This window comes from Ovis aries, chromosome 9, assembly GCF_016772045.2.
Source record: "Ovis aries strain OAR_USU_Benz2616 breed Rambouillet chromosome 9, ARS-UI_Ramb_v3.0, whole genome shotgun sequence".
Lineage (NCBI taxonomy): Eukaryota > Metazoa > Chordata > Mammalia > Artiodactyla > Bovidae > Ovis > Ovis aries.
Window position 1 is genome coordinate 69179923 of NC_056062.1, and position 13952 is coordinate 69193874.

The 13952-nt window shown below is 34.9% G+C and overlaps 1 protein-coding gene across 2 annotated transcripts in view; it reads left to right on the forward strand.

Annotated features, from left to right (window-relative positions):
• Positions 1-13952, forward strand: part of EIF3E (eukaryotic translation initiation factor 3 subunit E) — a 47533-nt gene that overhangs the window by 4683 nt on the left and 28898 nt on the right. For both annotated transcript variants that reach the window (XM_060393481.1, XM_004011785.4), the window contains exons 2-6: positions 663-777; positions 2344-2461; positions 6632-6674; positions 7973-8077; positions 13423-13548. In XM_060393481.1, coding sequence (XP_060249464.1) covers positions 663-777; positions 2344-2461; positions 6632-6674; positions 7973-8077; positions 13423-13548 — 507 coding nt within the window. The remainder of the gene's footprint in view (positions 1-662; positions 778-2343; positions 2462-6631; positions 6675-7972; positions 8078-13422; positions 13549-13952) is intronic.

The following is a 13952-nucleotide window of genomic DNA, read 5'->3' on the forward strand; positions in this document are numbered from 1 at the left end:
TTACATGTTGCTCAGTACACGTCTGTTTATGTATCTATTTGGTCCCAGAACTGTGGGCTAAATTAATGTTTATTGAACTTTTTGCCAAAGCGCAACCTGTTATGACAAGATTGGCAGAATGGGCGCTAGTTTTGTTTCAGGGGTGTGGATGGAAGGCATTATGAAGGATTTTAACTATTTAGAGAAAAAGTATGTGGAATATAAAGGAGAGACCACCTAAGGAGAAATGGGTAGGCATCTTGTGGATGTGAGAGTGACTAAGAAGGTAAAACATTTAAGAATTGATTCCTAATTACCTGATTGTGGAAAGTTGTCAGCTATACCATGTGCTTGTCAGTGGGGTTGGTATGGTTGTTTACCAATAGCCTTGTTCTTTCTTGGCTAAAAGGTGACTTGTAGGAATACATAAAAGATCAGAAGTTGGTGAGAATAGTTTTGCTTTATTTTAAAGTTGATAGGTAAACAAAATATTTTGTCTGTGTAAGTTGATTGCTTGCCTTTCTTGTAGGAGCATGAATTAATAGTATATGATATTTTACTAAAATTTTGTAGTTTAGGATATGTTTCCAGGTACACTAATCTTACTGTTAACTACTTTTTTTGAGGGAACTTCAATTTATTCATTAGAAAATTTGTGGGGTTTTGTTTTTTTTTTTTTGCAGATATATAATGAAAAGGAGTTGTTACAAGGGAAATTGGATCTTCTTAGCGATACCAACATGGTAGACTTTGCTATGGATGTGTACAAAAACCTTTATTCTGATGATATTCCTCATGGTAAGTTTTGTCATTACATCTGAAGTTTGAGATGAGAGCTGAGGACATGTGTATTAAACATTTTGTGATTTATAAAAGAACTTTAGCCAGAAGTTTTAATAATTATTTGAATGATTTAAAAGTTGTTTGAGTGAAAAGTGAAAATATAAAGGCTACAGGTCTTCAAAAAGAGTATTTTCTTTCATAAAAGGTGCGAATCTACTTTAAAACATGGTCATCAATGCTTTCAGTTCATAGTATGCATCATCAGAGTGGTACTTACTAATCAGATTGTTTCCTTAGAATTGTCTGGGAATGTTGCAGGTTTTTTGGCTTGCTAACTTTTCAGTTAGCATCTTGTATGCCTTAGAGATTTCCTGTTTGTCTTGAAGCATCTGAGAATAGCCATGGTTCTCAAAAGCTTGGTCCCCAGAACCACCATCTTCAGCTCACCTGGGAGAGCTTGTTAGAAATGCGAATTCTTGTGCACAGATTTACTTAGCCAGAGAAAGTTGGCCAAAGACCAGCCCTCAAATTAGGGAACTACTGTGGTATAGTGTTTTCTAAACCCCTGTTTTCTGTAGTATTAAGTAAGTAAAGTCGCTCAGTTGTGTCCAACTCTTTGCGACCCCTGGTAGGACTCTTTCCTACCAGGTAAGATGGTAGCCTACCAGGCTTCTCTGTCCATGGGATTTTCCAGGCAAGAGTACTGAAGTGGGGTGCTATTTCCTTCTCCAGTAGATATTCTTTAAAAACAAAAAAACATTACAAGTAGTAGTAAAAGATTCTAAGAACTCTTCAGTAGAGAAATAACAATTTGCTCTATTTAAATTGACATTTCTCAACATTTGATCACAGATTCCCTCTGTGTGTGAGAAACACTCTTGTAGTATATACTTTCTAATATAGAATGTAGAAATTATCTTTAACATAATCACTGTTTTGACTTCTACTAAAATTTCCTGCAAGAACCATAGCTCTTTAAATTTTAATTTGTGGTGAAAAAGTAGACTTAATATTTCTCTGAAACTTTAAAACATGCTAGCAGGATAGGTTACGTGCAGGTTTCCTCTGACTTCATAGTGCAGTAAAAAGAAACTATAGAATTGTTTGTGAGAGATTGCCAAACTAGATTTATAGTGAAAAGAGAAGTTACTGACTGGATTTAAATTCCATTCAATCTAGTTGAAAACCTAGTAATAATGTATGTAAACCCTTTTGGGCCTCTGTTCAGAAACTGGGATAGTCTGCCGAGAGAATGCAATGACAGCGAATATAAAAACACCAAGAATGAAGTCTCTGAAATGTAAAGTTAGGTAATTGGTTCCTCAACAGCTTCTTTCAGACTGTATCTGTATATTCCTCAGTTTTCTTTGAGAATAAGAAGAGGATTCCCTCTGACTTTGTGATGCTAGAAAGAAACAAATTGGATCTAGGGGAGTTACTGATGTGGTGGCTTCTGGCATGTGAATATGTTGGGGAGAAATAAATATGTGTATAATTTAGATAGATTGAAAACTGGTCCAAGACATCCTCATAGTTAGCAGTATAATTCAACATTGTAGTACTCCTTTGCATTTTTAATAGCTTTGAGAGAAAAAAGAACAACTGTTGTTGCACAGCTGAAACAGCTTCAAGCAGAAACTGAACCAATTGTGAAGATGTTTGAAGATCCAGAAACCACAAGGCAAATGCAGTCAACCAGGTAGCCTCTTTCTTTTTTAAGAAATTATTTTATTGAAGTTGCATTGATACATAATGTTGTGTTAATTTCTGCTGTACAACAGAGTGATTCAATTATGCATATATATATACATATACATACTGTGTTTTCCAGCATGGTTTTTCCCACAGGACATTGAAGATAGTTTCTTGTACTGTATAGTAGGTCCTTGTTGGTTATCCATTATATATATTTAAAGCTTCCATCTGCTAACCCTTCCCTGTCCCCCTGCACCCCCCCACCCCCATGCAACTACAAGTTTGTTCTCTGTGTCTGTGAGTTTATTTCTGTTTTGTAGTTTATTTGTGTCGTACTTTAGATTCCACATCCAAGTGATGTCATATGATATTTGTCTTTCTGTTTTTGACTTAGTATGATTTGGGTACAATCATGTTGTTGCAAATGGTGTTACTTCATTCGTTTTATGGCTGAGTAGTATTCCATTGTTTATATATACATCTTTATCCATTCACCTGTTACTGGACATTTTATGTTGTTTTCATAACAACTTGGTTACTGTGAGTAGCGCTGTTATGAACATAGGGGTTCATGTATCTTTTCGAACTACAGTTTTGTTTATATGTATGCTCAGTAGTGGGAATGCTGGGTCATATGGTAGCTTTGTTTTTAGTTTTTTGAGATGCCTCCATACCGTTTTCCACAGTGGCTGCAGCAATTTGCATTCCCACCAACAGTGTAGGAGGGTTTCCGTTTGTCCACAACCTCACCAACATTTATTGTTAGACTTTTAATAATGGCCTTTCTCACTGCTGTGAGATGGTACCTCATTGCAGTTTTGATTTGCATTTCTTTAATAATTAGCAGTGTTGGGCACATTTTCATATGCCTGTTGGCCATCTGTATGACTTCTTTGGAGAAGTGTCTATTTAGACCTTCATGCCTTTTTTCAGTTGGGTTGCTTGCTTTGTGGTTGTTGAGTTATATGAGCTGTCTGTATTTTTTTGTTTGTTTTTGCCACATTGGGTGGCATGTAGGATCTTAATTCCCCAACCAGAATTCAAACCTGTTCCTCCTGCAGTAGAAGTGAGAAGTCCTGAGCACTGGACCACCAGGGAATTCCCTTATGAGCTGTTTGTATTTTGGGAAACTAAGCCTTTGTTGGGCGCATCATTTGTAAATATTTTTTCCAATCAGTGGATTATTTTTTCATTTTGCTTATGGTTTCTTTTGCTGTACAAAAGCTTATAAATTTGACTAGGTCCTCTTTGCTTATTTCTGTTTTTATGTCTATTTCCTTCAGGTAACCTCTCCTTAATTTGAATTCTAAAATTCTCTTTTCTGGATTAATACAAACATTAATTCATGCTTTATCTAGTAACTCAGTCTAAAAGGTCCTGGTCTAAATGATCACTTTGTTTACTTTCCTTTATCTTTATTGTGTAGGGACCAAGAAGTCCTTAATTATAACTGATGATACTAAATGTTTTTAGAACTTCTTGACCAGTTAATCCAGATCTCATTATGCTGAGCACTTCCACCCCTCTTTCCAGGGACTTCTGGGAATGTCTGAAGACATTTTCAGTTGTCACAACTGGAGAGGTGCTGCTAACATCTAAAGAGAGGCTAGGAATGCTGCTGTACATCTTACAGTGCATCAGTTATTATCCTTCCCCCTAAAGAATCACCCAACCCAAAATGTCAGTAGTACTGAGGATGAGAAACTCTGTGCCTAGGGAGGATCTGTTTGGGAAACCCTGAGCTCTCTTAACCACATTGCATCATTCTCGTATCCTTCCATGCCCAGCCCAAGGAGGGTGGTGGAGAGCTGATGGGTTATTTTTTATTTGTGACTTCCTCTTAGCTAGAAGTAGACTTATTGTTTGGTTTCCAAAGAAAGCATGTTACCTTACTCTGACTTTACTAAGTGAAGACCTTTGTGTCATTAAAAGTGTTTAAAAATAAAATCTTCTAGTAAAATTGAATATTGCCATCATGGAAAATCTTTTCTATCAATATATTCACTTGAGGAGTTGTTCAGGGTTTTACCATGTTGCACCTTGAGTTCTTATGATACATCATTGAACCAAAATTTTAGAGTGATTGGCTCTATGTTTTTATTTGTGATTTGAGAAAGTGTTACCAGATATTTCTTTTTAGAAAAGCAGCAAGTACTATAATGTACTTGCTATACGTACATACTATACATGTACATACTATAATGTACCATATTATACTGCATATATATACACACACAAAGATAGTTATATCTTAAAATACTATTATCTGTGTTTTCATATATTTGTATATAGCTTTCCCAGTTTGTCTGTGTTTATTTGTATATACTTAGAATTAAGTCCCAAGTAAGTGCCCACAAAGGGACACCTGAAATAATCTAGATGTTAGGGTACAAAGAAAATTTAAGGTTTAAATTCTAAGCTTAGTGTGGTCACTGAACAACTGGGAAGTAATTGGATTAGGGTTTCAATAAGATAATACAGATTTGTTCACCAAATTGTCAGAAGAGAGAACTCTTTGTGACTTAATAAACAATAAATTGGAAATAAAGGATGAAATTATGGGTTAAAATCATAATCTAAGTTTATAACCTTTTCATTTTCACATTAATAACGTCTCCCCACCAATTCCCCATTTTAAAATGTCATTGAACATATAGTACTGTACTGCTCATACTTGCCCAGAAATACCCAGTTAGCTAGAGGACAGTGATTATATACTTTATAATATAAAGGGTGTAACACAATTCACTGTGATCTACAGCAAGTATTAAGTGAGGTGTTTTTTTTTAATCTTTTTATGTTAAAATGTTGTGAATGTTTCTATTATAATATGCTCATATCCCCTCCCCATTAAACCTTTAAGTAAAATTATGCTCCCAAAGACATGCAGCAGTAAACATAAGGAAATGGTTTCATTTTTGAAAATGTGCAGAAGGCGGGCAACTCTGCCACCTGTCATTTGTCCCTTGGTGTCTTTGTCATCAGTTTGTTTTTTACTAGGCTGCCAGCATCTCAAGTTAGGCTAATTTTAGAAAAGTTAAATTGGGTTTTTTGACACTTTGGTATGAATTGTATATTGATAGAATGTGTAGCACAGATAGCCTGTAAGTTAACTCCTTGCAAGAAGAGTTATGACCAACCTAGATAACATATTCAAAAGCAGAGACATTACTTTGCCGACTAAGGTCCATCTAGTCAAGGCTATGTTTTCTCCAGTGGTCATGTATGGATGTGAGAGTTGGACTGTGAAGAAGGCTGAGCGCCGAAGAATTGATGCTTTTGAACTGTGGTGTTGGAGAAGACTCTTGAGAGTCCCTTGGACTGCAAGGAGATCCAACCAGTCCATTCTAAATATCAGCCCTGGGATTTCTTTGGAAGGACTGATGCTGAAGCTGAAACTCCAGTACTTTGGCCACCTCATGAGAAGAGTTGACTCATTGGAAAAGACTGATGCTGGGAGGGATTGGGGGCAGGAGGAGAAGGGGACAACGGAGGATGAGATGGCTGGATGGCATCACTGACTCGATGGACGCGAGTCTGAGTGAACTCCAGGAGTTAGTGATGGACAGGGAGGCCTGGCGTGCTGCGATTCATGGGGTCGCAAAGAGTCGGACACGACTGAGCGACTGAACTGAATGAACTAAGCATGATTTATTAGTCTTATACATTTGCCAAATCACTATCCTTATGAAAAATACTAACATTGTGGAGGGGGGCCAAATTAATATATAAGATTAATTCGTGCTTGTTTGTATTGTCCATTTATTTCCTTCTCTATTTTAATATATTATCAATTAGAAATGTGTCCTCAAAAGAGCAAATAGCATTTTCAGTAGGTTACCACCTAAATAGATCTCACTGATGTCACTATAAGAATAGTCAGAATGTTCTGGTTTCATTACCTGAAAAACTGAGATCATGGGGTGAATCAGAACATATGGTTTTCAATTAGGGCTTAAGAAATCTCAAAGTGAAATTTTAAACTTTAGTTTTCCTTGAGTTCCTGTTCATTATGTTCAAAACATGTAATGTTCTGTTTGTTTCTGGAAGTCTTATTTTTAGTGTTAAATATTAAAGTAATTACATGGCTTCATGTGAGTAATAAGATAGAAGATGAATATGCTTGTTTTCTGTGGCCAGTGAAAGATAGTAATTTTAAAATTTTTTTATTAAGGGATGGTCGGATGCTGTTTGACTACCTGGCAGACAAGCATGGTGTAAGTAGTCTTTTAAAAAACTGTTTAGTTGTCATGTTGTAATAAAGGTAATTAAAGAACAGTGCTGAATAGTTAGATTCATGGCTTGAAAAAGATGTAATTTCCCAATTAATGTGTTAGATGTAAGACAAGGTATGTTTTTGAAGCTTTAAAAATTAGTCTTGATTGGAAATTAATATGTTTGTAATTACCTTTAGATAACATGTTAGCTTTTTGTATTTCTGATGGATTAACAAGTAGGTAAAACAGAACAAAATTTGAATTAAAATGCTTTGAAGAATAGCATTAAGTAACACTTTGGCTGCCTTGTGGAGTGTAGTAGCCCTTGACATTATCAAGACCTTTATAAATCCTCAGATAAAGGAATGTTGTTACAGGCTTGTCTAGTCATTTTCTAGTCTCCTTCCCTTGCATTAACTCAAAGTGTGTGTATAATCATTTGCATATAATTAATTATTTAGCTTGCATTCAAGTTTTACAGAGAAGGCAATGGCAACCCACTCCAGTACTCTTGCCTGGAAAATCCCATGGACGGAGGGGCCTGGTGGGCTGCAGTCCATGGGTTCGCTAGGAATCAGACATGACTGAGCGACTTCACTTTTCACTTTCATGCATTGGAGAAGGAAGTGGCAACCCACTCCAGTGTTCTTGCCTGGAGAGTCCCAGGGACGGGGAGCCTGGTGGGCTGCCGTCTCTGGGGTCGCCCAGAGTCGGACACGACTGAAGCGACTTAGCAGCAGTAGCAGCAAGTTTTATCTTTTATTTAACACATAATTATTGTAACAGGAGGTGTGTTGACTACTGTGCATGATTACTTTTTCTAGTTTCTATGTAAAATGTTTTGATACATTTGTTAATGTTCTAGTTTGGAGCCTTTCTCTTAGATTTCTTCTCTTTTACTAGGTTTGCATCATAAACTCTAAAAATGGGTGTAATTTGGGGGCCAGTTTTTGCAGGGAACTGAAATTTACTGTACACATTATTTATACAGAATCAGAAAATCTTAACAGGGATGCATATGCTAGATAGTTGTCTAAGCTCCTTTACCAGCCAAGGGATTCACACATCAGACCTTCAGCTGTAATTCAAGTTTGTATTACAACTTAAGGCCAGAACTGTGAATGTGAAATTCAATAATTCTTAATATATGTTTTAAGGGTCATGTGGTTTTCTGATATTGCGCTGGGAGAGGGATCAATTTTTGAAAGAATTGCTATCTGGGGACATTTGAAAGAATAAATGATTTGAATCTTAAAACTCAAAATTAAGCATAACCAAAGCTTTTTTTCTGTTTTTAGTTCAGGCAGGAATATTTAGATACACTGTACAGATATGCAAAATTCCAGTATGAATGTGGAAATTACTCTGGAGCAGCAGAATATCTTTACTTCTTTAGAGTGTTGGTAAGTAGTCTTTTCTTTTCCTTTTCACTCTTCTTTTGTAGGTTGCCTTGGTTCTTCAGAACAGGTCTATAGATTTGGGTCTGTCCATTAAGTTTTCAGCCATCATTGGCAAAAGAAAAAATAAACTTTTAACAAAAGCCAAAGAGAAACAGGAAACCTTAAGTCAGGGCCTCAAAATTTGGAGGGAGATTTAGCTTGTCCTTGAAATCCAAAAGTAGGGACCACTAATTTGTCATTTTATATATAGCTGTATGATTTTAACATTAGTAGAGTTCTATCATGTAATAGATTTGTTATAATAATACTGCCCGGCACAGTGAGTAGCACATTTTGGGTGGCATATTACTTAATTTTTGCTAGTTTTAGTTCAACGTTTTATGCTGCACGTATTCCTTGAACTTATTCTAAACAGCTGTGGAATTCTAATGCTATTTTAAAAAGATTTTATGCCTTAATAGTAACTTTTTCTGCTTTCCGCTCCTCAGGTATTAGACCATAAACTTCCATTTTTTTTCCCCCATTTTGTAGGGAGTAGATGAGTTTAAATGGTATTGCTAGGTAATAGCAATTTTGTCTTATTTGACAAGTTCTAGTTTCATTGCTTTTGTCAGGTAAAGAGAGCTGTGTGAAGCTAAAGGAAAAATCCGGCTTCACACTGACAGGTTTCTTTCTCATTTTGTCTTCTGTTTAGGTAATTATATTAATAAATGCCTTCTAAAATTTCCAAAATTCTCATTTTAACTAGCTTCTCATTTGAGAAATTATAATTTGTTACTTTGGTTTAGTAAGAAACTGCTTACATCTCTGATAACTCTAGTTAATCGTAGAAGTTGGGAAATTACCTCTTAAGACAGGGACTTTTTGTTTTCTAACCTCGGAACAGTCCCTTCTTTCTGTCTCTGTTTTCTGGTACCTTTTTCTTTTAGCCCCACATGTCACAAAGAAAACATTCAATGGCTGCTATCTTTGGTTGTTTTCTAGGAAATTAAATTTTCCTTTTTTTGTAAGGGAAGGAAGAGTTTGGTGTTATTAAATAAATCTTACACTTTAAAAAAATAATTAGACAACTTTGTTTTTTAAAAGTACCATCCTTTCAAAGAAATAATTTCAGTTTATTTCTGAGTTTGATTTGAAAATAAAAAAAATTTTTTTTCTTTTACTCCTATTTGTAAATGAATTCTTAATTTGCAGTTTAGCTGTGGTTAGCTTGCAAGTGCATTGAAGGTAATGGATGATGCTAAATTTGTAGTGGCTTATCAGAAAATTCCATCAGTTTTACTTTTAATATTATGAAGGATTTAAGAGAGCAAAAGTTGATTACTTTGGAAATGTAAACAGCTTAGAAGAGGATTGTAAAATCAGAAGCCTGATATGATTACAGGTACATGAAAAGAGTTGGTTATTCATATCATTTGTTAATGCTGGGAGTGAATTTTGAGAATGAAGATTTAGTGTCATGTTAGAGTTCTAGCACAGTAAATTTATTGTTGCTGGTCAGTGAGTGAATGTGCCATTTTGCTAAGACATGGAAACTTAAGGTACCTGCTGGAAATCCAGATATTGAAACTCTTCTAGCATATCCACCCTTGAAAGCAGGTTGGTATGAAGAGCCAACTGTAATGACATGGACTTGAGCCAGAGTAGTATGCATGAACCTTTTGGGAATTAAAAAAACTTGCTGCACTGCTACAAAAAGCTTTTTATCCTAACATGTATTACATATTTTAGTTTTAATAGTATTATCATGTTTATGTAGTATGGTTTAGTCTGAAAATTTCTGCATGTGATTCATGTATGGGGCCACCCTGGTGGCTCAGATAGATGGTGTATACTTTAAAAGTTTGCAGAGTTTTTATATTTACTTTTGTAGAATATGAAGATCTCAGTTGGTTTCCTATCTTTTAAAAATTCTGGATTGATCTTAAGCTTTTGCATCACCTGGCAAATCTTTTGATAGAACTCAGGTGACATTCTAGTGGTTGAATACCATGGTCCAGATACAAAATTAATGTTTTATGTTAAGGCTCAAAATACAGTGATTGGACAGTACTCAGAAATTAGGTGCAATTCACCTTAAAGTTTTTGACCCATCTTGTGCCACAGAAAAATTGAGTTACATGGAGTTGGTTATTTCATGTTGGCATATTGATAAAGGCTAACCAAGCTAAGTTTTAAGCTGGTTTATTTTACTTTTTCTTTTGATATAGATATACACCATTATAAAATCTATGTATTTGTATTATAAAATCTATATTAGATTTGGGATAAATACTGTCAGTGTTTTTGCTAATTGGTTAATTTTATTTTTTTGCAAAGGACCTGTTTTCATTTCTAAATTCTTTCCTAGTGGTTGATTAGTCTTTTAAATCTATGGTTAGGGAAACATAAGCTATGAAAGAACCATTGTAACTATGATCTGAGATTAGAATTTGACTCTCTGAGTGACCTATTGTAGGTTAGTGTTGTATAAATTAAAGCTGTGTGACCCTAGAATCTACTTTTATTTTTAAAAGATTTGGTGGCTTTTAGAAAATACCAACTAGTACTTAAATGTATCCTCTTTGACTGCGAAACTTCTTTGAATAATACTGTAAGAAATTCATTAATTTAAATTGAAATGGTGGAATAAATTTGGTAGGAATTTTGGAAATTTTTTTGTTTTGAAAGTTGTTATCACTGTATTTTAATTATTTTGTTAGAATTTGTCCTCACTGTGGTCTTTGGTCTGGCTTCAAAATATAACCCCTCCCCTCATCCAACAGCTATTTGAAATAAAAGTAATTTTAAGATGCTGGGACTGTTGGTGATCATATTTGTATGTGATTCACTTAGAATTTAAATTTCCTACTCTTCAGTACTTGTCATTCAATTTAAAGGTACTTGTCCTTGAGTCAAGAAAGTTTGAGTAATGATGATTTGGTGGATTTTAAAATCTTTTCATTTCTTTTTTTTTTAGTGTATTTATTTGTTTATTTTGAGTTTTAGAATCTTGACTGAAGATTTGGATCTGATATGCTCTGCTTGTCACTGTATTTCATACATTGTTCATCCCATTTTAACATCTAAAATTGAGATGTGTCCTAAATTGACCTAAAATAATTAATATACCTTAAAATTGATGACATCTTAAATTTCAGTGAAATATGAGTACTTAGATTTCTTTGTAAGGATCAAACATCTTCTTTGTGATTTGAACAATAGTTTTATGGATATTTGTGTCAGGTGTTTAATTTCAGTAAGTTTTAACATGCACATACCTGCGCAGCTACCACCAAATCAAGATAAAGAATATTTTACCCCAGAAAGACCCCTTGTTTCCATTTGCAGTCATACCTCATCTCTTGTTCATCTACTGATTGGTTTCCATCCCTATTAGAGTGGCCTTCTAGAATTTCATATTAAGAGGAATGATATTTTTAAGCTTGTGCCTGGCATATTTTGGCTAGCAAGTTTTTGAGATGTCTTTGTGTTATTGTATGTATCAGAAGTTTGATTCTTTACATTCTAGGAATATATTAGTTTTTCTGTTCATTCATTAATAAACATTTGGATTAGTTCTGGATTTTGTCTGTTTCAAATAAAGATAAGTATTTATATACAAGTTTTTTTGTGGACATAAATTGTAACAATAATAAGAACCAGTGGTTTCATTATGTTTCCAATTTTAATTTGCAAATTCTTCTGTGCTATTCTCCTGTTCTAAGAGTTGGTTACTGTTGCAAATTCAGTCTCTGCTATTTGCCTGTTCTAAGAGTTTTCCTGTTCTAAGAGTTTGTTATATATTTTTCAGTATATTTGGATTAGTTATTGCTGTCAAAGGAAGACTCTCAGTGTAGGCTGAGTCTGAATTAGGTGTGGTTTTAATCCTCATAGTTAAGGCAACCTGTAGTACTCTGTATCGTCATTTCTATTCTCATTATCGTTTTGATAATGACTCACCTTTTCTGAGTTTTTATTATGTGTCAGATGATGATGTAATATTCTTTACATGTATTATGTCATCTAACTCATACAACAGTTGAGGTGGGTTCTGATAGTATCTTCATTCTATAGATGAAGAAGCTAAAGCTCAGATGGTTCAGCTGTTTATAGTGGTAGAGCCAGAATTATTAGTGGTTGGATTTCCAGTCCTGCCCATGCAATTTTATTTAACTTGTAATTATAATATGTACTAATGGTACTTTACAATTAATACCACCATGTAAATGCTTCAATGAAAAAGATATTCTGCCTCCAGTACACTCACTTGCTTCTGCTGCTTTAGCACAGTTCAGAGTCATTATATAATCAGCTTTTCTTTGCCTTGCTTTTTGAGAGTCCAGCTTTACTTGTTTTTGTTGTTGACCTAGTCTTTATAGATATTTGGGTTTATGATACTCTTCCGCCAATGGCAAGAGGAGATAGCATGGCCCTCATTTCTCTTTTTTTGTAGGTTAAAATTGCAGTGTGAAATCTATAGCTTTTATGAATAGAGATAATTTTCAAGTTATGCTCTTCTTGTATCATTTCTGCCCTCTTTTTTAATGAAGATAAAAAAATTTTATTTACCTTTCATGGTTTTAGGATTGTATAAGAAAATGAACTTTTGTTGCTCATTGCCTATTCCTTTGATAATTATTAATGTTATTAGCCAATACACCTGCTTTACTTTCTGTGACTTTTTCCATTTGTATTGTAATTTGGAAAGCTTTTTGTTCTGAAAAATTTTTTTAAATTGTAAATGAGATCCACAAGTCTTTATTTCCATATCTTTACTCCAGGAATTTTTAGCAACAAATTGCTTCTGTATCTTAACTCTTGGCAAAGATTTAGGGCTCTAAAATTCGATTAATTGTGTATGTGCTGTGCTGTGTACTTAGTCACTCAGTCGTGTCCAACTCTTTGCAACTCCATGGACTGTAGCCCACCAGACTCCTCTGTCCATTGGGATTCTCTAGGCAAGAATACTGGAGTGGGTTGCCATGCCCCTCTCCATAGGATCTTCCCAGCCCAGGGATCGAACCCAGGTCTCCTGCATTGCAGGCAGATTCTTTACCATCTGAGCCACCAGGGAAACCCTGACTAAATTATCTGAAATTGATTATGCTAAAACACTGGTGCTGTATCCTAGTTTTAGGTTACTCTTTATTTTCTGATCTAGACTGAATATCAAAGACCTGAGTATTTTTAGTAAATTAAGTTAAATGAAAGCTGTTTGAGTCAGCTTAACCAGTGTGATCCAAATAAAGGGCAGTTTTGGGAAGAGAGCTTTAGATTTTTTAGTAGGCTGGGTGGATATGTAGGGTATAACATTATCTATTCCTCCAGAGTATTCAGAATATAATTAATTATGATGGCTTCAACAGGTTCCAGCAACGGATAGAAATGCTTTGAGTTCACTCTGGGGAAAACTGGCCTCTGAAATCTTAATGCAGAATTGGGATGCAGCCATGGAAGACCTGACACGGCTAAAAGAGACCATAGATAATAATGTGAGTTACACCTTTTTAAGGTGATTCTCTGAAATTCTATGTATCCTTCATACTTCTTGATAGGAAAAGCACTGTGTACTTTTAAAAGGAAGGAAGAATGGGAGAGAGGAAGGCTAAACTAAAATGTTCACCTGACTTAAAAATCACAGTGGGTTAGTGGGTTGATTAATTTTACTGAATCTCCTTGAAGGAAGTTGTCAAACCTCTTTTGGCTCTTAGAGAAAATAACTCAGCTTTCATTTTTGTTAGAGCTATAATGCCTCTTTTACCTGTTTCAGTGGAAAAGACATAATACTCTTAGTGCTACCCTTTATTGAAAGTCCTATGCAGAAGACATTTTTCATCTCCTATTAGTGTCTAATAAAACCTCTTTTTATGGAGTGTTTAATTTAGTGCTTGCTTTT